The 23182-nt window shown below is 43.4% G+C and overlaps 9 protein-coding genes across 9 annotated transcripts; 5 read left to right on the top strand and 4 right to left on the bottom strand.

The window, feature by feature from the left end:
- Positions 1–308: 308 nt before the first annotated feature.
- SAMD00019534_098850 (hypothetical protein) lies at positions 309–1673 on the top strand (the record flags this gene model as incomplete). The annotated part of the gene is made up of 2 exons (XM_012894917.1): positions 309–368; positions 453–1673. 2 exons carry the CDS (start codon positions 309–311, stop codon positions 1671–1673), a joined length of 1281 nt encoding a protein of 426 aa, XP_012750371.1.
- Positions 1674–4045: 2372 nt separating this feature from the next.
- Positions 4046–5098, top strand: SAMD00019534_098840 (hypothetical protein; the record flags this gene model as incomplete). The annotated part of the gene is made up of 1 exon (XM_012894916.1): positions 4046–5098. A coding segment is annotated over one exon (1053 nt), but the record flags the coding sequence as incomplete, so codon positions are not given.
- A 122-nt stretch (positions 5099–5220) lies between these two features.
- SAMD00019534_098830 (hypothetical protein) lies at positions 5221–8651 on the bottom strand (the record flags this gene model as incomplete). The annotated part of the gene is made up of 5 exons (XM_012894915.1): positions 5221–5408; positions 5478–7347; positions 7423–7947; positions 8022–8176; positions 8258–8651. The coding sequence occupies 5 exons, from the start codon at positions 8649–8651 to the stop codon at positions 5221–5223; spliced, it is 3132 nt and encodes a 1043-aa protein (XP_012750369.1).
- Positions 8652–9484: 833 nt separating this feature from the next.
- On the bottom strand, positions 9485–10273 carry SAMD00019534_098820 (hypothetical protein; the record flags this gene model as incomplete). Its single annotated transcript, XM_012894914.1, has 3 exons — positions 9485–9582; positions 9679–10044; positions 10126–10273. The coding sequence occupies 3 exons, from the start codon at positions 10271–10273 to the stop codon at positions 9485–9487; spliced, it is 612 nt and encodes a 203-aa protein (XP_012750368.1).
- A 1261-nt stretch (positions 10274–11534) lies between these two features.
- SAMD00019534_098810 (hypothetical protein) lies at positions 11535–12842 on the bottom strand (the record flags this gene model as incomplete). The annotated part of the gene is made up of 1 exon (XM_012894913.1): positions 11535–12842. One exon carries the CDS (start codon positions 12840–12842, stop codon positions 11535–11537), a length of 1308 nt encoding a protein of 435 aa, XP_012750367.1.
- A 1213-nt stretch (positions 12843–14055) lies between these two features.
- SAMD00019534_098800 (hypothetical protein) lies at positions 14056–15837 on the top strand (the record flags this gene model as incomplete). Its single annotated transcript, XM_012894912.1, has 1 exon — positions 14056–15837. One exon carries the CDS (start codon positions 14056–14058, stop codon positions 15835–15837), a length of 1782 nt encoding a protein of 593 aa, XP_012750366.1.
- Positions 15838–16121: 284 nt separating this feature from the next.
- Positions 16122–17000, bottom strand: SAMD00019534_098790 (hypothetical protein; the record flags this gene model as incomplete). The annotated part of the gene is made up of 3 exons (XM_012894911.1): positions 16122–16643; positions 16707–16819; positions 16880–17000. The coding sequence occupies 3 exons, from the start codon at positions 16998–17000 to the stop codon at positions 16122–16124; spliced, it is 756 nt and encodes a 251-aa protein (XP_012750365.1).
- A 690-nt stretch (positions 17001–17690) lies between these two features.
- On the top strand, positions 17691–19539 carry SAMD00019534_098780 (hypothetical protein; the record flags this gene model as incomplete). Its single annotated transcript, XM_012894910.1, has 5 exons — positions 17691–17729; positions 17811–18159; positions 18231–18344; positions 18433–18981; positions 19055–19539. 5 exons carry the CDS (start codon positions 17691–17693, stop codon positions 19537–19539), a joined length of 1536 nt encoding a protein of 511 aa, XP_012750364.1.
- Positions 19540–21076: 1537 nt separating this feature from the next.
- Positions 21077–22298, top strand: SAMD00019534_098770 (hypothetical protein; the record flags this gene model as incomplete). The annotated part of the gene is made up of 2 exons (XM_012894909.1): positions 21077–21605; positions 21673–22298. The coding sequence occupies 2 exons, from the start codon at positions 21077–21079 to the stop codon at positions 22296–22298; spliced, it is 1155 nt and encodes a 384-aa protein (XP_012750363.1).
- Between the last annotated feature and the right edge of the window lie 884 nt (positions 22299–23182).

The raw sequence follows: 23182 nt of genomic DNA, 5'->3' as shown, positions 1-23182 counted from the left end.
CAATCACTCAATCAATCAATCAATCATACTCAACTGGCAACCCTCAAAGCCTCCTCACCAAGGCCACATACTACGACAAATTAGAATGTGCTGTACTCAATGTTGACTTGGTGACTGGTTTGTTAATAGTTCTCGACTTGGTACTAGAAGACAGTGATGTCAATAATGAAATCAATCAGAAACGTATGATTGAATTGGTATTGGACACACAACAAAATGGAAGATATCCTTTGTTGCTGTTCCTTCAACACTTACGATCAATTGATCAATGTCTACCACTTCTGCTCAACACTACCCCTGGCGTGTCAATGCCAACCTACGACGACAAGAACAAGTTGATCAAACACATGGGCCAGGCCTTCCAGATGGTATGCATCGATCGATTCAATCAATCAATCAATCAATCAATCACTCACTCACCTACTCACTCAATCAATCAAACAAAAATGAAGTACTACAAGAAGTATGAGTCATACTTTATTGAATGTGTAAACGATATTCAGTCATTGGTGCTACTTGATGGTATCACTCATTGCTTCAAGAATAATGAGAATGCCTTGGATACTCTTGGACCACTTCTGTGTCATATTGGACAGTTGGACATTGGTGTACACTCAATTTTGTATCTAATGACAAGCCCTGCTACCGAACTCTTGGCCGATCCTCATCGATCATATGGAATGATAATCGAAGGTTTGATTGGTATTTATGGCCTAGACACCACTCATCACAACTACTTTGAAGCTGCCATGATACTCATGGTGGCCAACACACTCGGACCTCAGGTCCTTGGATTGGAACAACGCTACCCATCAGAGATCAAACGATTCTTCAACGATTACTTTAGCTTCATCATTGACATGGTGCTTGATGGCAACATTCAATTCATATTCACGTGTTGGAGGGAGGGATTGATCGATGTTCCCAGGCACATTGGCATGCTACTTCGCCATGTGATCCCAGTTACATTAACCATTGAACCGGGATTGAACACATTCATCTCGGGCTGTCCTGACCCCACCGGGACATGGATCATCTATATCGACATCATGATGGAACTGAGGTGTCTCTGGCCATCACCAACTTCATTCACACATGATCTACTCAAGAAACTTGGAAGATTCAAAGCGAACCACCGCCTGGCCATTCATATAGTCGATGCATACTTCAATGCCACGGACAGACTCAGATTGAATGTTCACGAACATTGTAAATTTGAGAAGTCCCTTTATAGTGGACTCAAGCCTTTAAACAGGAGTCCATTCACATCATCGTCCAAACAATCAATCAGTCAATCACTTCCTCGGCTTCCACTGCTCACACTCAAACAAATTGTCACACTACTTGTGCTCGATGACACTATGACCCCAAGATGGAAAGTGATGTTGGCTGGTGTTTCCAAGCTATTCCATCAAACTGTGGCCAAGGTAATGTCGAGTCACCCTATCCCATCAATACACATCTCGTCAATGATCAATCATATTGGCTCACAGTTCTGCTTGTTTCTCGATACCCCGCTACACCTCACACTGAGCGAGCTGAGCATGATCCCACACGAGCACCTCAATCACTGTATCAATCGAATCGAGTCGATCATACTACCATACATCAAGACAAACACTGGATTGTGGAGCATAAGTGTATTGGGACCAAATCTCAACATGTCTCTCTGATCAACCAAACAATCTACAATGACATGATGAATTCCATCGACAAGAGACATCTTGGCTCTCTCGTCAATACCTCGTTCCTACCCTTTGACCAATGCCCACCTTCGTGGCCATTAGAACACATCATGCAACAATGGCCAAGAATCCAGACCATCTACTACTCGACTCGATACCCATTCAAAGTGTTCCCCAGTACAATGACGACGGGTATCGCCGTCACCACACATTTAGAGTACGTCGAAGGTACAATGTTGGCCAAAGACAAAACGGATGTAGATCACATAACTTCGATGTTGATGTATCGGTCAATGGTGGACTTGTCAATGTACGCCAACCTATCCAGGCTAGAGATAATCCTACAAGACCTCAACAAAACGCATATCGACCTCTACCTTCATCAATACTACGCATGTCAACAACAGATTTATGCTGCACATAGGCTCCACACCTTGGTGTTGACAATCAACAAGGAAGTAGAACAAGTGACTCGACTACTACCCAATGTTCAAACATCAATACGATCATTACAACTGAAATACGACAATATCTACACGATGGTTGAGATGGACCTCGACGGCAAGATAGTGACACATCTAAATAGATTACGTCAACACTTGGACAGACCTATATTCAAATGTATCACTCATCTCTCAATCCAGATTGTAGTCAATGATGTGATTGGACTACCTATGAACCGAGCAACACTTCATCAACACCTAATTGCACCGCTCAACTTTGAACCGGTAGTCAACAGCAGCACAGACTATGTTCGGATGTCTTAAAGGGCTTGGCCTCGGCCTCTGCCTAGGCCATGCTAAGCTTGATTGCGGGTATGGAACAAACAAGCTGTCACCCAATACTCTAAGCATCCCCGCTGATGAGATTTAATAAATCTTTGATCGTGTGCTAGTCAAAAGGCGTGTCGAAGGAAGTGGAAGTGAGTTTGCGGGGGGTTGGCGAGACACTGGTCGAGGGGGCTTTTGAAGGCCCTGCCCCTCTTTCAATGTTTTACAGTGACAGGTCTCAATTTGAAAAAAAAATGAATAATTTCTTTATCTTACATCTTTGAATGAATAGTGCTAAACATAGAGAGAATAACAGTTAGTTAGTTATGTTGCTAAATCAAACAAGTGCCATCTCATGAATGAAAGGATGTCACTAAAGGGTGTTGTTGTTGACATTAACATCACTTGACAACCAAAGATAGAATGCCACGAGGTTTAGAGAGCTCTCTCTATGAAGATTTTGAGCGATAGTTCGTGGACTAATACCACAGACAAAGCTGGATCAGGGAAAAAGGATCCGCAAATGGCCCTTCCCCCTCCCCCCACCATATCAGGAATAACTTTTGATCACAAAATTGGAGGGTGGGGGCTTTCAGTCATGAGCGAACATGGAGATGTACCTTTACTCATCAACTCTTCGCTGAAACAATACTCGAGGAGGCCAGTGTGACACTATCTTTCTCGATATTTGTCGAACGACAAATGCGCCCTGTTGACCCCCCCAATGAGACAAGTCTTTCCAACCGGTCAGCAATGGGTGGATTTGCCTAATCAGGGCAAAATCATCAGCAGGGAGGCTTGCCCAACATTGAGGCCATGCCCCCAAATCCCTCATTAGATCAACTTTGTTCGTAACACTCCAGAGTGAGCTGACTCGACCTGTTAATGAGGCCAATTCATTATTATTGATTGTGATTATTATAGTTTATATCATTAATAAATATATATTTATATTATTTAAAACTAACAACAACAATGTTGATGCTATAGAAAGACCTTTCAACTCAACCCACTCGATCACACACACTTCAAACTCCCACCATCAACTCAACTCAACTGATCAACTCAACTCAACTCATTCGTAAAAAACCCAATCACTCATTCCTCTCATTCTCTCTCTCTTTGTTTGAACAAAGAGGATGAACCCAGATAAGGATAGTGATAGACCATCATCATCACCATCATCATCGGCCAATAACTCCTCAAACAACTTCTATCCAGTACCAAATTCTTATCAACTTCAACAACATCAACTTCAAAGACAACAGCAAACAACATCAGCAACATCAGCAACATCATATACAAATTTCACCTACGTGGTCGCCTTCGTCAAAGTCAGCGCCACATTTATCTCCACGAACTCAAGAAATACCCTTCACATCTACACCTTCACCTTTATCTTCAAACCCAACATCATCAGTCCAATTACATCAATCTCAAAAGTCAAGTAAAATGATTGCCTCATATACATATCAATACCGAAGCTACCAGAACTATCCTGAATACACTCATCATCAATCACCTTCACCATCATCATCACTTTCACAATTACAATCATCAAATATACAAAATGTTCCACCTGGATTGGAAAGCACATATCAATCACTCAATAGAATATTCAATAACACCGATACTCGCAACAACTTCCAGAACAACAACAACAACAAAAACAACAACACACAGAACATCCAGAACAGACAACGAAGCCCTTCGCCAACAAATTGGCTATCACCACCATCTCCGATGGTGCGGTCAAACTCCTCATCGCCAGTGATGAAGAGGAAGCAACAACATGATGATGAGTCAAACCCCTTCTCCTCGCCCCTCGGAACACCTTCCCATAGCGGTCCTTTCTCGACTGACCGAAGCTCAGAATATGGCAGTGACAACAATCCAGACTCGAACATTGCCCATCCTAACCCGAGCCCCAACTCCAACATGTTGCCAGATGTAGGTGTCCATGATGAAGACCACGACCATCTACCATCACAGAGTTGCCGTCTACCGGGCTGTATGCTGTGTACTAGGGAGCGACCGACAATATTAATGAAGGTGCCTATATGGTCATCGATCATGAAGGTTGTATTCTACACATTACACAGGTTGTCACCTGAACGCCAGTACTTTAATTTAAAGAAGGATGTCTACACATTCATGGAGTGCCACTGGGGCCAACTGTATCTTAACAAGAAGATCTCCTCTGGTAACTGGCGCAAACAAGTACAGGACATGCTTAGTCACAACAAGGACCTATTCACCTCGGGCTACCAAGCACTCAATCAAAATGGCTTCTGGTCTTTGAAGCAATTAGATGATCCCTGGAGGATAGGAGAGGAAGCATTGGCGGCAGACAACAACAATAATAATAATAGTAATAGTAATACTACATCACCAAAGAGATTGAGAAGGACTTACAAGAAGAAGAGGAAGGATGATGACCAGACGCCCAACATCATCACATCACCTTCACAAGCCAAGGGAAGACCAGCCAACGCCCCTACTACCTCTACCTCCACCTCATCACCCAGATCCTCCACAACTACTACCACTACTACAACCACTACTACAACGACAACCTCTACCAACAAACAAACCGATGATACACTAGAGTTCTATAGACGACTGCTAGCAGAGTACGATGACGAATAAATGAATGTATGAATGAGCTACGACGCAGTGGATGCGTCGCCACTCCACTCCAATCCAAACCATAATGATTCATTCGATCAAGTGCCGGCTTCCTAGGCTTACCCTTGCCCTTCACTTTACTTCTTCTTTATAACTACATTGTCCGACTTGGAGTCGACACTGGTCGTGGACGCCGTGTCTGAGATATCGTTGGCGTGCTCGCCAGCGTCCTCCTTGCTCTTGCGCCCACCTCCGATGCCCTTGAACTTGTTGAATATCTTCTTGGAGAGAGATGTTGACGGTGAAGTTGTCGGTGGCTTGGATGCTTGATTGTTTGACATGGTCAGTCCCTGAGATGTGGATCGTAGAGCTGCGTTTGTCCTCTCTGACTTACCCTTCTCGTCGTTGTTCAGTTGGTTGGCTGAGACTACGTTGGCAGCAACTGCATCTTTGGTGGATGTAGATTGTTCGGCTGCAGACGTCGGTTGCTCAGCAGGCTGCTCCTTGGTATTATTATGTACAGTGTCGACGACGGACATCGTGTCCGCGGGGGGCGAGCTAAGCTCATTGTCGTCGTCGACTTCATCATCTGATGTATTGTCATTGGTCTGTAGCTGCTGCTCCAGCTGCTCGTTGAATGCTGCGTCTGTGTTCTTGCCAGCACCGAGTTTGTTCTTCATGAGTCGCAGCGTGTTCCTGCCGCGGCCAAGCAAGGACGGCCGCCTCTTTGACTTGGGTCTGTTGAGCTTTGGATCGCTGTTGTTGTCACCTGTCGCTGGGTTGTTGGCCGAATCATTCTTTTGTGCGGCATCGAGCTTGGTTGTAGTGGTGGTGGTCATCCCACTTGAGCTCGTGTTGCTGTTGAACGATGAGTTGAGCTGATGGGGCAGGTCGGGATTGCCCTCAGCTCCGCTAAAGCTGGCCCTGCCCACGCTGTCGCGCTCGCTCTCACTCCAATTCAAGTCGATCTCGTTGTCCACTAGGTATTTCTCCTCATCGTACTCATTGTACTCGTAGCGTGGTGGCTGTGTTGGTGAGCTTCCGGATGGGAACTCGCTACTCAGTGGCGCCGTGGCCTCATACTTCTGCACGTCACCTGCCTCTATCGTGTCGAACGTCAGGCCGAGCTCCAGCTCCTCGCCACGTAGTATCTGCTCTACTTCCTTTGACTTGTTCATGATTGCGAGGTCCAGTGGAGTTCGTCCAAGGTTGTCAACACACTTTGACTTGATCGTCTCGTAGCCTCGCTTCATCAACAGAGATGCACAACGAGGTCGGTTGAAGAAGGCGGCATAGTGCATGGGCGACCAGCCACGTGAGTCGGTGGATGTGATATATGCGCCGTTCTGTAATAGCAGCTCGGGGATGATGACGTCGTCCGCCTTCCAAATCACCTGATGTAGGGCGGCGCGACCATACTGGTCGACGTGGTTGATGTCTGCACCCTGTCCAATGAGTTTGAGATATCGTGTGGCGTCGCGGATGCCGCTGTCTGAAGACGTCAGCTCGTAGAATGTCTTGTTGAGCTCCTCCTGCGTCAGCGCCGACTTGATCAGGAACTCCTTGGTCTTGTACTTGGCGCGGATATACGCCTCCTTGGTCATGCGATCTGACTTGTCCGTGGGCTTGGTCTGGCCCGACAGCTGGTGCTCGTAAAGTATGTTGAACTTGTTGTTGCCAACCTCGCGCATGTAATGGATGCTCTCTGGCGACCACTTGTCCAGCGTCAGCGAGCGCACCTTTGATATGTGGGTGCCCAGACTGCGATGGACGCCGCTGCACACCTTGCAGATGATGACGCCCAGGTTGATGGATGCCCAGTCGGGGTCGACGCTTGAGCAGTCGGCGCAGACATTGTTGCCGTTGGCCTTGAGTATGATGCGCATCACCTGCTGATTGACCTCATCACCTGATGTTGGCATACCTGTGGCCGACAAACGGCCTGTGCTGCTTGAGCCAGCTATTGAGGGCCGGCCACCACCAAGCGCACCACCAGACAGCGACTGGCTGTTGAGCGAGTTGGAGATAGCCTCCTGGATTGCGGCCACCCATCTGTCACGCTCCTCATCGCTCTCAGCCTGCAGCACGATTGGTTGCTTCTTTCTTGGATGCAATATTTCGAATCGATAGTCCTGCTGCTCCTGCTTCTCCTGCTTCGAAGAGCCCTGTTGTGTTGGTGGCGCCGTCGTCGGCAGTTGCTGTAGCTGTTGTGGCAGTCGAACTGAGCACAACAATATATTCAATGCATTCTCTGGATGGAATTCCTTTTGATTGAATGTGATTGATTGAATGAGTGAATGATCGATTGATTGGAATGATTCCAGGATTGATCAACTTACCTTCTTTCCTTTGTAACAATATAACATTCCATCCTTCAGGACGTACCAGCACTTGTTCCAGCCACCCATGACTTGTTTGCTCTTCTTGAGAAGATGACCCTCGACCACCTTGGGCGGCGAGATCTCCTCGAGGTGGCGCTCCAACTCCTCGATACGTGGCTTGAGATTGGAGAAGAGCTTGGCGCCACGGTTGAAGAACAGGTACTGTGAGTTGACAAACAGTAGCAGTGACCTGAGATACTTGGTCTCGTTCTTGAATGAAAGGTCGTTGAGCTTGGCCTCCAGATCTTGGTTCTGCTGCTGGAGCACCTCTCTCTGCTTCTCCAACTCCTGTTCGTAGCCAGACAGCTTTGACTCGTCAATGCCCTGTTTGGACTTTTTGATCGCAGTTGATATCTTGCCAAGTGTACCCTCATACTCCTCCTTGAGCTTGCCCATCTTCTTGTGTGATTCTACCACCTCGGCAAAGTCATAATCTACAAAGTTGGCCAATGGTGTAGAGAATACATCCTGTATCTCATTGAGCTATAATATCGCGACTTAGTTAGTTCGTTGTCCGCACAGATACCCAAGGCCTTGACTTGCCCTTGATCACTTACCATTTGATCGTGTACACTGTTGACAGCGCGTAGTGTATTGCCAAAGTACACCAAGTTCTCTCCAATGTTCTTCTCTCTTGGCTGTGCAAACTCGACCATCTGATCAGATTGTTTAAGTAACTCTTCGGAAAATAGATGGCAGTTCTGGCAATATGCTGTTTGAATGGATGGATGATATTAAGTGTCAGTCCATGCTCGATGACCCGTCACCATCCATCAAGGACGTGGAGACTTACCCTTCATGGCATCTGTCCAATGTTTGGATATCTTGAGAACACGCTTCATCGTCTTCTTGTTCTGTAGGGCAAACTCCATCTCAACGTCGTGACTCATGTCGGCCGTGAAGTTGGTCTGGAGCGCCAGGTTGGGTAATGTGATTGGTATCATTGGCGTCGTCTGTGAAACTGGATGTGATGATGCGTTTGAAGTCGATGTCGATCGAGACTGTATCGGTGAACTACCAGGTTGTTGTTGTTGTTGAGGTACTATTGTAACAGTTGAAGGTGTAGGATGGAATACTATTGAAGAATGAGTCACTGGAGCACTTGTTGAATATAATGATGAGTCTCCACCTGCTACTCCACCTCCAATAGACTCTGTAGATGTGCTGGCAATACTGAGATTGCTCATTATTCAAAGACTGTAGATAATGCACTCACTAAAGTTTATTAGTGAGTGCAAGGTTAAAGGTTATAGATATGAAGATATAATTATAAATATAATAATACTAATGAATGAATGATAGATAAATTGATTGTTTGTTTGATTGCGCGTAAACTACTGGACTGAAGAATGAAGGATGAACAACTAGAGTGATATGATATGATATGATGATACTTGGGGAGATATGTGATTGAATGAATGAATGAGATAATGAGAGAGGGAGATGATGTCAATGATAAAAGAGAAGTGAGAGTGAGTGTTAGGGTTAAGGGTTAAGGGTTAAGGGTTGAGGGTGAGGGTGTAGGCTGGTAGAGGGTCGATGTAGGTAGCAGTATCGATAGAGTGTGTGTTGGTGTGTGAGTTAGTAACAAGGCGGGTGATCTGGCAGAGATAGATAACAGTGAGAGACAGTGAGTGAATGTGTTGTGTATTATTGTTTGATTATTTGATTGATTGATTATTATATGTTTGTATGTATTAATATGTCTGTCTGTCTTTATGTCAGTCAATGATTCAATTAGAAAATTAATTAAACCAAATCCAGTCAGACAGGGACATGAACAAACAAACAACCAAACTTTGTTTTTGAAACATCAAACCAACCTCCAGCCAAACACAACCAATCAAACAATCAATCGATCGCTCAAAAGGTTTGAACACAACAGTGTTTTGCTGAATGATAATGAATGAATGAGTAGAGAGTGATAGAGTAGTGTAGAGTAGAGGAGAGAGTGAGTGAGAGGCTGATTGGATGCATTTATTTGATAAACTAAAAGGACACTGATCCAATGGGTGGTGGATTATAGTATAGTGCACTTGGACTTGCCGGATTTGTTCGACTTGTCCCTGTCTGGGAATATAACAGCCTTGATGGCTTCGTCGAATACCTGTTTAAGTCCTGTTGATGTTGAATATGGTCGTGCATGATGTGATGTTAGTTAGATGACATGTTGAACATACTCCTGGTTGATTGATTGATTGATCGAATACTAACCTTTCTGGGTGAGGGCAGAGCACTCTAAATAACAATAAGCCTTGATGTCCTTTGCCATCTGCTCTCCTTGCTGTGGAGAGAGAGGTGTTTGATTCTTCTCCTTGAGCTTCTCCAAGGCCTCCCTGTCGTCCCTCAGATCGCACTTGGTGCCAACGAGAATGATCGTGCTGTTGGGACAGTGATGCGTGACCTCTGGATACCACTTTGACTTTACATTGGTGAACGACGTCTGACTGATGATGGCGAAACAAATCAGGAACACGTCTGTCTGTGGGTAACTGAGTGGACGAAGACGGTCGTAATCCTCTTGACCTGCTGTATCCCAAAGACCAAGGCTAACTGTCTTATTATCTACCATTACATTGGCTGTTTCGTTCGATGATGATATGATGTTATGATGTTAGTCTTTGTAATCATCGTCGACTCTCTCTCATCAGTCGCACGCACGTCCAATCGATGCGCTGCACCCACCAGAGTAATTATCAAACACGGTTGGGACGTATTCGGTTGGGAATGAGTTTGATGTATATGAGATGAGAAGGCATGTCTTGCCAACTGCACCATCACCTACAACTACCAACTTGATTGATTGCATCCTATACTGTTATGATTGATTGATTGATTGAAGGTTAGAACACTCTGTCTGCCTCTGATATTGATAAGATGATGAAACACTGACTTGTTTACAAATATGTCTCTAGACTTATGATGACGAATGTGATTGGATGGATGGTGATGTTATATGTGTTGTTGTTGGTTGAAGGAATGCTGACTACTGATACAATGGATTGTTTTGTTTGTCGCGCCTAAGTTGAGAGATTGATTGAGTGTGATGAAGTGAGTGAGTGAGTTGAGTTGAGTTGAGTTTTAAAAGTAAGTGTACAAGGAATGATATATATGTATATATATTTATAAATATAATATAATATAAGAATATGAATATGAATATGATGAAGGGATGGGGATGAGGTGCAGGCTTGAGTATTCTTGTGAATGAATGTCGAGAGAGAGGGAGGTGCGAAGTGTTGTGTTGGAGAGAGAGAGGGGAGAAATGTTGTGAAAAAAAAAACAAATCAAAGTAATTATTTGAACAGTTTGTGATTCAAACAAACAATACACTCACATACCCACGAGTCGGGTCTAGTGTGTGGGTGAATCTACCAAACTGTCTATGTGTTTGTCATCGTGATCGATTGAATGTAACATCATAATAGATGGATGGATGTGATGAAAGAATGAATGTAGTTACAATGACCAAAAGAGAGATAGAGAGAGAGAGAGAGAGAAAGGTTGAATTTAGAATGATGTATCACATACCTAATGTATTGAATGTTCGTTTGATTGACTTTGATTGACTTTGATTGATTGATTGAATGACTTTGATTGATTTATGACGTTGATGTGCTTTGACTAGAGATAGTTGTTATATATATATATTTATATCTTACAGGGTATGAATGATCACAAACTAAATTGTTGACTTATAATAAACTCGTTGCTCACTTCTGAACATGATCAATCGCGTTTATCTATCATCACTCATTCACACACACATACACACAGGTATCACTTCACCCAAACTTGCTTAACAAAAAAGAGATCAAAGAATTGTTTTTTGGCTAACAATCAGGATGGAAGTGTGGGGGTGATTTGTGGCTCTCAAATTAGAACTGATTGATGATTGCCGATGTGATCTGCCCAAAGATAAATCGAATTGAGACGAAACGTTGTCTAAATGGACCAAACAAACAAATTGGAATAAAGTCGGAGTGAATGAATAAATTAATGAATGAATGAATGAATTTAGGGGATTACAAAGGGTTTGGAACCATAACTATTATTATTAATTAATATTATTATTCGTCCAAAAGGTTGATGACTGACATCTTGGTACTAGAGGGAATACTGTTGGTGGAAGTGGACACGGACATTGGAGAGGAGGATGGTGATCGAGATGGATATGAGCGCTCCATTGATCGTCTGGTGATTCCATTCGACATGTCTTCAGCACTGCCATTATGTTTGTTGTTGTTGTCGCGACTATACTTGTGGTCATCCTCAAGAGATACCTCTTTGACATCATTCAATATAGAGTATATCGATGGTAAATTGTTTGAGTTGTTGTTAGAGTTGTTGTAGTTATGTTGTTGTGGTAAAGGGTAGTCTGGTGATGCTCTTGAAATTGTTTGCAGTGTCTTCTTGTCATGGACATGGGCATTTGAGAGGACTCCATCCGATGGAGGTGAAGTGGTCAACAAGGATGCTTCATATAATGAACTCAGTCTGGACTCGTTGGGAACGATCAATCGTTCAGCATTGATGCTTGGACTGTTGATGCTATACCTGTTACTATTGTTGTTGTTGGCATTACTATTACTTCCACTTTGGTTGGCATTGTTGGCGAAAAGATGATGATAAAGGGAGTCTGTTTGCAATGACCTCTCATTGATTGGTGAAAGGGATCTCTCTGGCGAGTATGTTGGTCTGTTTGTTATGTTTGGCAGGGAGACTCTGCGCATTGATAGTCTGCTGCCTCCGCCGCCACCCTCATTTGCTGCAGGATGGCGCGAATGACTGGCGAAAGGTAGATCATAGGATGAAGAGTGAGGATGATGATGATTGTTGTTGTTTCCGTTGTTGTGATCATCATTGAATTCGCTATTGTTACAAATGCTCTCCAGAAGAGAGAGCTTGGGATATGGATGAAACTTCTTGGGCACGGCCATGTCGTCGCCCAGACTCTGCTTCCTCCTGCCTGGAACGAATTGGTATGGTGAGAGATCATCACTACGCATTTGATCAATGTCCGATAACATTCCAGGTGAGTGGATTGGTTGGAAAGTTGATGGTGATGACGGGGACTTGAATGCAGTTGGGTAACCTGTTGTTGGACTTGGTGTTGAAGACAAAGAATGTTTCCTGGCTGATGTAGTTGATGAAGATGTATTCTTTGTAGTTGTTGGTACTTGGTGATTTTGTTGTTGAGCTTGTTGTTGTTGTTGATGTAGTTGGGGAGATCCATTTGGAATTGGAATGGATCCAGATGATGATGTTTGAGAGGAAGGAGGAGGTGCTTTGTTTCCTCCTGGAGATGACGCTGCTGGCTTCTTTGTGTCCAGCTTCCAATGAGTGACAAAGTTCTTGTAGGATGACTTTTGAACCATCATTATTCCAGGTTCAGAGTTACGTCTTCTTCTTCCCAAGTTATTACTATTATAATCGTTTGGAGTCTGTGCCGGTTTAAATTTCCAATGTTGTTGTTGTTGTTGTTGAATCTGTTTGTTATTATTATTACTAGTACTTGAACTTTGTCCACCTCCACCATTAGAGATATGATTCACTGTAGGAATTGGACCAACTGCCAATGGGCTTTGGATGTCCATTGAAACTGATGTACCATTCATTCTCTCTCTTGAACAATGTTATGTTTATATGTTATGTTATGTTTTAATAATAAAATCACCTTTCTTTCTGAATAATTATCACTTTGTAATCAATTATTATTGATTGATTGATTGATTGATCGATCGATTGTTTTGAAGAATAAAGATACTATGTAAGTATTTGAATGAATGAGAGAATGAATGAATGAATGAATGATAGAGAAAGAGAATAGACAAGAAGACTTGAGAGAGTAGAGTGATAATAATAATAATAAAGTTAGAGGTGAGTGTGAGAGTGAGTGAGAGGGCAGTTGCATTGGGTTGGGTTTCAAGTTGTTTCCCCCCTCACTCTCTTTGCCTATCCTATCCTTTAATAATACACACCCTCCCACCACTTTGTACAAATATAGCCTCTTTTTGTAGGACCCAGGGGAACTAATGTTACATTCACATCCCCTTCAACACTTTGTTTGGGGGTTTGTTCCCCCATCGAATAAATAATAATTGAGTGTTGTGAGAGAGAGACAGTCATGACTGTGGTTTGGAGTTGTGTTTGTTTGCAATGAATCTCTCAAAGGTCCTTTCTTTTTTTGCCAAATAAGGCAACCAATGATTTTTATTATTATTCGTTATTTTTCAATTCTCCATTTGGGGATCTCTCTCTTTACATTCACGGTGATCTGAATTCAATCGGACTATTTATTATTTGTAGTATTTATTAGATGATGAGATAACAATATCGAACGTTCATTTCATAATTAGTTCAAAGTTGATTGATTGATTGATAAAGTGATCGACTCGAAAACAAGTCTCATTTGATTGACGTTCTTTGCAACAAGTATCTTGTCTCAAACCACCATTTTCCACTAATCTTGATTATTTGATTTGACTTCACTTCACATCTCTTCACTTCATTTCATTCATTCATTTACAAACTCACTCAACTCAACAACATAGATAATTGAGTTATTCATCATCACATTCACAATACAATATGACAACAAGAAGAAGGACAAAGTTAGAGAGACTACAAGAAGAGTCTGAAGCATTGAAAGCTTCACTAATACCAAACCGAAGTAGAAGATTATCATCAAAGAATCTGAATGATGATGATGACAATGATGATAATGATCACGAAGAAGAAGTAGAGGAAGATGATGTGGAGGATAATGAGGAAGAGGTTGATAACACACAGAAACAGAAGAAGAGGAAGCAACAACAACTGAAAGGATCAGAGAAGCAGACACAAGATAAACAAGAGAACAAGGACAATGGCGCAACGATCATAACAAGTAGTAGGGGAAGAGTGATCAAGAGATTGGCAGCACAGACTAATGATAGTGATGAGAATGATTCAGATGTTATTCCATCAATCTCTGATGACTCTGATTATGATCCTGAGGAGAACAAGAAGAGAAAGAAAAAGAAGAAGACATTGTCACAGCATTCATCATCGACTACATCATCATCGCCATCACAATCAATGTCAAGACAATCGAAATCACCATCACAAGGAGCATCAAGGGCTGCAAGATCACCCGCAAGAAAGACATTGACCAATGGCGATCACAAGAATTCCTCATCATCATCATCATCACAGAGCAAGCGACCAAACACTCCATCTCGATCAACACCATCGTCATCATCGTCATCAAAGAGGAAACAAAGACAAAAGGACAGTGATGACGACGAAGATGATGATCAAGAAGACGAGGACGAAGCGATCATTGGAGAGTTACCCAATCCAAAGTTCGCCAGATTGGACTTGGATTCAATCCTCACACTCAAATATATGTCATCCAAATCAAAGAAGTTCACTGTCAAGTCGACAGAGTCAAAGGAGGACACCAAGCGCAAGAAACAGTTGATTCACGATGAGGAGAAGGCCAAGGGCGAGGCAATGCTGCGAGAGCTTCGAGACGAGTTTGATCCAAAGGATATGGAGGAGATTGAGCGACAACAAAAGGAGGGAGTCGGTCCAAGGAAGAAGACGCCCGTTCAATCAGTCACCACGACGCCAAAGTCAATCCTAAAGACATCGACCACAACAACGCCACAGACAAACAACAATGACACAACTACCACACCTTCGACCGTGTCAACAGTTACATCCGCCACTGATAAACGTGCACGACATGTCGAGTTCTCCGTGGAACTGGACGAGCAGTTGGTGTCAGAGATGAAATACGTCTCGAATAGACCATCAACAGGCGGTTCAGTGACACGTACGCCTTCCTCCCAAGAATCAATCAAGAAGAAACAACAACAAGAACAGGAGAGGGACCAAGAAGATGAACCACTACTAGAGCAGTCACAAGTAGTCATGGATATTATTGAACCAGACAACAAGGATGCCAATAATGATGTACATAAGAGCAATGGCAATCAAGATGTGGCTGTGGACGAGAAAGAGCATGATCAGGATCTGGTGGATATAGTGGAGAGCACAGGACAACAACAGAATAGCAATGTCATCGATGACAACAACAACAGCAACAACAACAACAAAGACGACAATGACAATGACAAAGGAGTAGATGGAGTGGACCATGTTGTTCAAAGTGGCGATGGCGAGAAGATAGAGCCAATACCCGACTCGTATGATGAGTCCAAAGAGTTCCAGAATAGCCAGCCAACACAATCAGACGATATGCCAAGTACGCAGACCTGTCAACGAGATTATGACGAGTATACCAAAGGTAAGTTGTTGTATTACAAGTTGTTGTTGTTGTTCAAAGTGATCCATGAGGAGGAAGGAGGAAACAGACTAATCTAATCTTCCATTTCACAATCCAATGTCCATTGCCACCTCATCATCGATGATCCATTGTTATCGTTGTCGTTGTCGTTGTCCTTTCCGTTGCCAAATGACCAGCTGTTGAAGGTATATATACTCCAATGCCATTCGACCAGTTCAAAGAGGATATGAGGAAGCGCCAAACATCTGGATCGATCCAGGATGGAACCAAGGAATAAACTACTTTGCACTTGTGCCACTTGTCGTGGAGCAACCAATATGAATGAATGAATGATTGAATGATTGAGGACCATGCCATGTCATCAACGCCTGAAGCTAAAGTCTCTGTTGAACCTGTTGTTGCCAGAGTTGATCAGTGGCGTCTCCTCTTCCAGGTAGGCCTGGTACTTGACTTTGTAGAATGTGAAGCCGAGTAGCACCATCGAGATGACGGTCAGCGAGCAGACAACGGCAAACAGTGCGATAGCATAGGGCGACGACGGCGGACTCGTCCAGATGATGTTGTTGTCCGTGTCGATGAAGCAGCTGACGTTCTGGCGCTGCGTGATCGCCTGTAGATATCGGATGGTGCACTGTAGCGAGTGCACCCACGGGCCCTGCACCGAGTGTTTGCGATCGCCATTCAGCGACACATTATAAACACCCTGATAGCAAACAGTTGGCTGCGGGTTCATTATAGGGAATGAGTTATAAAAGTCACTGTCATACACCGGTGACAGCAGACCCTCATTCAATCTTGAACAATCCGTAGTATTAATCTTTGTTATTCTCGTTGTATTATACACATTACATGTCATCTCTTTGAATGTCATTGCTTTGAATATCTTGGTATCGATGTCGATGTCAGTATCATGTGAACATGTTCGGTCCGCATGTCCCAAACTTACTTGCGCTCCACCGGCTATTGATAGCAAGGTGATTGTGAAGAGTGTAAAGACTACGGTCATGACGGCAGAGTTGACAAGTAGTGACTTTAGCACTTTTAGTCTCATCTCTGGTTCTAATGATGTGGTTGATGATGATGATGATGGTACAGTTGATGTCCTCCTGGATGAGTTACGTGATGATCCACTACCTCTCTCCATGTCACGTTTTGACATTGATCTTGAAGAATCAGGTGATGTAGGTGCCAATATTGATTGAAGGCTACCACCTCCATCTGTTAAATGTCTATCACTCATTGTTATCTAGATATATCTCTATATTCTATCTATCTATAAATAAACAATCATATAAGATTGAATGATTGAATGAATGTTTGATGAATGAAGGAAAGTCAGGACCAACATTGCTCGTGAACCACCTTTGCAAAAAAAAAACAAAAACATGGATTCTCCACAACAAGCCTCAGCTCCAACTCTCAAGAATACAAGCTTTGAATAGTCTCTAAATGAAAGATTAGAGATAATTAATATGATGTTGACATTATATGTTGTGTGATGATCTACAAATATGTCTTTAGTTGTTGGGTCCTTACAACTATGACCTCCAACGAGAGTCATGCCTTGTAAGATGTCCGGATTGGGACAACGAAGACGACAAACACACACTGCACCACACCACAATCAACTGCAACCATTTTGTGTGTGTGTATAAATGAATGAATGAATGAACACAAGTTGGTGATGAAGGTGTGTGTTTGAATTCGATGAGTTGTTGATGAAGTGTTAGTTTGAAACAACTTGTTCATCATCTTCTTGTTTATTAGTTTCCCAAATACAAACAAATATATTATTATCATTAGTTTAATATATATTATATAGATACATAATTTATTTGTTGTTGTAGTATTATTATACATATATAGTATAGTGTGACAATATATCACATCAATCACATCACATCATTCAATCACATCAATCAATCAAAATATGGAGCAACAAAGGAATGACTCATTCGCCTACCAAGATGTATGTTTATATCAAACAATGTACAACTATATAACATGTACATATACTGATATATCATCATGATCAACATAACATAATCAGCTGAACGCAGATAGATCAGGACCACCAGAGATCAGACCAGAGGAGATCACTTTTGAGGAATTGATCGGAACAGGTTCATTCGGAAAGGTGTTCAAGGGTAGATGTCGTCAGAAGGCTGTGGCAGTCAAGCTACTGCATAAACAGAACTATGACTCAGCAACCCTGGCCGCCTTTAGAAAGGAGGTTCACTTGATGAGCAAGATCTACCATCCAAACATCTGTTTGTTCATGGGCGCATGCACCATCCCAGGCAAATGTGTGATCGTCACCGAGCTTGTACCCAAGGGTAACCTCGAGACCCTCTTGCACGACGAGAAGATCCAACTGCCACTCTATCTAAGAATGAAGAGTATGTAGTAGTTTGATTGATTGGCAAGTGTGATCACTCACTCATTCATTCATTCAATCAATCAATTATAGTGGCCAAGGACGCAGCATTGGGAATCAACTGGCTACATGAATCGAACCCAGTGTTCGTGCACAGAGATGTCAAGTCATCCAACTTGTTGGTCGATGAGAATATGAAGGTTAAGAGTAAGTGACGATCGAACGACCATCACTCCTTCACTCAATCAATCACTCACTCATTCACACCCAATCAATCAATCAATCAACTATATAGTCTGTGACTTTGGTCTGTCAGCATTGAAACAGAAGCATAAGATGCTAAAGGATCAATCGAGTGCAAAGGGCACTCCATTGTACATGGCACCAGAGGTGATGATGTTCAAGGAGTTCAATGAATCGAGCGACGTTTACTCATTTGGCATTGTGCTCTGGGAGATATTGACGCGCAAGGAGCCATTCTCACATCACAGAGAGCTGGAGAAGTTTAGAGAGGCCGTGTGCTCCAAGCACGAGCGTCCACCCATCCCCGCCGACTGTCTCGACTCGCTGCGAAAGCTGATCGAGAAGTGCTGGGACAAGGAGCCTCTCAGACGTCCATCTTTCAAGGAGATCATTGCCACGCTGGACCACATCATTGTCGACGCTGCCATCTCTGACATCAATGGACGTGACTTTTGGAAGCGCAGCTTCCTCACCGAGCAAGAGGTTCCATGGGACACCTTTGTCGATGCTCTCTGTGAGTGGTCCAAGCATCCAAACAGGACTCAATGTGACAAGGCATCAATCGAGTATCAAAACATCAAGTGTCTCAAGGCCATTCTATGTTTGTATCACGTGGAACTATTCCAATCATCAATCAATCATACTAACTCTCACTCGACCACTCAATCAATCAGCTGATTCACCAAAGGCTGAAGGAACAGGAGTTGACAACATAGTACATATTGAGAAGTTTGGAAAGATACTGGAGTTCTTTGGACCAATGAATGCACCAAACGAGGGCAAGACATTGTTGGAGTTGATCAGAGAGGTGATGGCCCAGAAGTGGTTCCACGGCTACTTTGAGACAGTGGACGCCGCCACCAGACTGGGCGGCCAGCCAGTCGGCTCTTTCCTCATCCGTTTCAGCTCGACCAACGCCGGCTGCTTCACCATATCACAGGTGATCAACGAGGCAGGCACCATCAAGCATCAGCGTGTGTCGCGCATTGGCACCAAGTACAACTACCAGAACGTCAATTACAACTCTCTGATCGATGTGGTCGCCAAGAATGGCGGTGGCAACAATGGCGATGTCAAGCTGGATGCCAGTCTGGGCGTTCCCAACTTCAAGTTCATGGCGCTCTTCTGTCACGTCCCATCGTCTAGTGACACCTATTAAGGTGCGTGTGGTTGGTACCATTTATCCAGGTTCGTTTGTTTGATTGTTTCGCCAGGCCAGCCAGTATACCCGTGGTTCCCTGTTCCCAAACAAACCGGTTGTGTCCATGATTGATCCAGGGTGGCCTGGCTGGCTGGCTGGATGGACCTGGAACATGCATGGCACCACGATCATCTCCCAACACCATCACAAACACACCAACATCATCATATCCACTCTACCACTACCACTACTACAACTCCTACAACCAACCAACCAACTACCACTACAACTACATTGACATGCCCACTACCATCAAGCCTCCTTTGTAAACGCCGACGAATCCTCTGAGGAAGGTTAAGCATAAAGGAATAAAATTTTTATTCTCCACTACCACTTCACTAAACTAAAACTAAATCAAGATATCTTATGTTGCCAGACCTGGAAGTTGTTGAGCGAACAAGTGTCTTGATGGGTGGGTCAAAAGGGGCCAATGGCAGAGCATGTGATCGATTGATCCCCTTTGTCCAAGGATGGGTCGGCGCGTCCCCAATCACAGGGAACCCGTTCGCTCCCTCCGTGTCATCATGTGGTGATGGGCGTGTTTTTTGATGAGTTCCCAACGGGGCGCCCCATCAATTCGTCCCCCACACGTCCGCCGCGTCCGTGGTTTCATGTGGGGCTGGTAATGTAGATGAGTGTGAATGATCATCTATGAGGTGAATGTTTGATCAATTTGTGAAGTAGACGTCAATGCATGTATGTGCCCTACCCACACTCACCTACATAGGGGAAGATGTTGGGGCATTCAATTTAAGAGTCAAACTCCCAGCCCCCATTAAATGGGCTCAACCTCACCTTCATGGGAATTGAATCACCCAATGGACCAGCTCTTCCCATCAGTAATTATGTGTGTGTTCACACATACAGGTCCCTGCTCTACCATCCATCAAACAATCCATCACTCTTACTTTCCACTTCCCGAATATCTCTATCATTTGAACATCTTTACTATCTCTCTCTCTTGTTATTCGTGTATTGTTCAGACTTCCCATCCATTCACCAAACAATCCCAATCAATCAATCAATCAACCAAACTATTACTTTGTGTCATTCAATCAATCAGTCATTCAGTCAGGTGACATCCCAATCTCCTACATCCTACATAAACAACCAAGTCGTGGCATCATCTTCATTTCCCAAAGCAAGAGCATAAGCCTCAGCCTTCACTCAGCCTCAGCCTCAGCCCCAGCGTGTAGTTATAACAATCAACTCATCTCAACTCAACTTCAATCACTCACTCAATCACTCAACTCAAACAAACAAATAATCAATGTATATCGGTGTAAACGATCATTCTTCCACGCCCCTTGTTGGACCAGCCTACAGTAGACAATCCCATTTCGAGCTCGCTGCCACCACAGCAGTTTCAAATATTAATAATAATAATATTAATAATAATATTAATAATAATAATAATAATAATAATGGTGTTGTAGCCTCAACTGCAACTGCTTCCAACAAGGTGAACTGTGCCGATGATTGGAGAGACAGCCTGATGAAGTCATCGATATCCCATCTTTTGACTACTCCACTCTCCACCGCCACCTCTGCTGCCGCCGCCGGCTCCGCTGACGCCACATACCAACTGCCATTCATCCATGCCCCTGCCGCCACCACCAACATCAACATCTCTCGTCCACTTTCCAAGAGTACCCCCAGCTTCCATCACCATCATCAGCACCAGCAGTCGCCAGTCAGCTCGCCAAAGTCCGTCAGCTCATCGCCCAAGTCCGATGAGAGCAGTGAGCCAGATGCAGAGTTTGACATTGATTTGTTGAGATCGATGGCGGACAACCCTTGTTGTCCAACCTGTGATGACCAGGCCACACGCAAGCATGACAAGCGGAGATGGTGGTGTAAGAAATGCAACAAGTCCTTCACGCCATGTCGTCTTCCACGATGGTCTGCCAAGACCCAACCCGTCTCCAACTCCCTTCCACAATGTGGACGATGTCTCCACTATGCCACCCGCAGACATGACCGTCGGAGATTCTGGTGTGGATTCTGCAAGAAGCCATTCACACGTAAGTCCATGGAACTATTCCAATCACTCACACAAATATACTAATCAATCAATTATAAATAATCCAGAACAATTCACTCTTGGAGTCAACTCACATATTATTTATGTCATGGAGAATAAGTTGAACCCAATGGATGGTGGCGCCAATGATGATGCCTCTGGGTGGTACTCCTGGCAATCAATGTCCATGTCCAATCAATCATTCATCGATGACAACAACAACATCCACGCATCAGGTAGCCGAATGCCTGAAATGCAATCACCACCCAAATCCAGAGATATAAGCATGATCAATTCATTATTGAACCCAATCCAACAACAACAACAATCAACAACATGTACTTCCACATCATCCTCCACCTCCACCTCACCTTCCACCTCACCAACATTAACATCCAACAACAACTACAACAACGCCATCTTCAACGGTAAAAGGTTCGAGATGGAGTCAAGCCGAATGCCACCAATGCCAAACAAGTTCCCAAAGTGTGACGACCAACTCAGACGATCAACTCCACTATCCTTCTCAATGGATAGTCACCACCAGCAGCTGAGACACAACAACAGCAACAACACTGGCAATCAACAGCAGCCTGACTCCATTTTCGGCACATTGGCCAACCTTTATGAGATCATTGAGAATGACGAGAGGATGTCAATGTCGAACAGGGGACAGGCAAACAAGGTGCATTGAAATGGTTGGTTGACTATTTGCACTGCATTGATTGCTTGCTTGCTCAAACTCGAGCTAATACCCGACCGACACTCAAGCATCACTGTATTGTATAAAGTATATATTTATATAAAGTATATCCGACCATGTCATATGTATTATCTATCTTTGTTGTTGTTGACTTCAACAACATCCATTCATTCATTGTTTGTTTTCAAAGTGAGCGAGTGAGTGAGTTGACTTGGTCATTCTCTCGCGAATGAATTCCGTGAAGGGGGGTTCACGACGAAACTTGAAGAATGAATGAATGAATGAATGACTTGGCTTGGGCAAAGAGATAAAGACAAAAGGAATGGAGATGTATGTTCAGATTAAATGGTAAGAAATCAGCCATGGTTACAGTCTGAAGCAGAACTGAAATTTTTCATCATAATACATCTATGGTCCAACCCACAAGGATCATTCGGCCTAAACAGAGAATTATTTCATTCGTTCGTTTCTTTGTCTTCATAACCTTTATGGGAGAATTCAATCAAATTCTTTAAAACTTTTTATTAATAATTCTTATCCTTCCATTCTGACAAATAATAATATTAACTTACTAATCTATCATTATAAACTAAACTTGTTTAATCGATTGATCTATCAGACACACATTCACTCAAACTATCACTTTGAGAATGACCACGAAGTTGGCGATGATTGTTTGGAAGAGTCCAAGCAAAACTCTTCAATTTTTGTCATTTGTTATTATCCCCCCTCATCTCATTTCAAATCACTCAACAAACACAACATGGGTGGGTCTCAAGTCAAACAACCTTATTCACTCCTCAAGCTTAGGCATCGACAGATATTAATATATTTATATATATATATTTATAACCTATACATATACATATAATTGA

The sequence above is a fragment of the Acytostelium subglobosum genome (assembly GCF_000787575.1).
Source record: "Acytostelium subglobosum LB1 DNA, scaffold: scaffold24, whole genome shotgun sequence".
NCBI classification, from domain to species: domain Eukaryota; phylum Evosea; class Eumycetozoa; order Acytosteliales; family Acytosteliaceae; genus Acytostelium; species Acytostelium subglobosum.
Note: the sequence above shows the minus strand (reverse complement) of the source record. Positions and strands in the feature narration are given on the sequence as shown.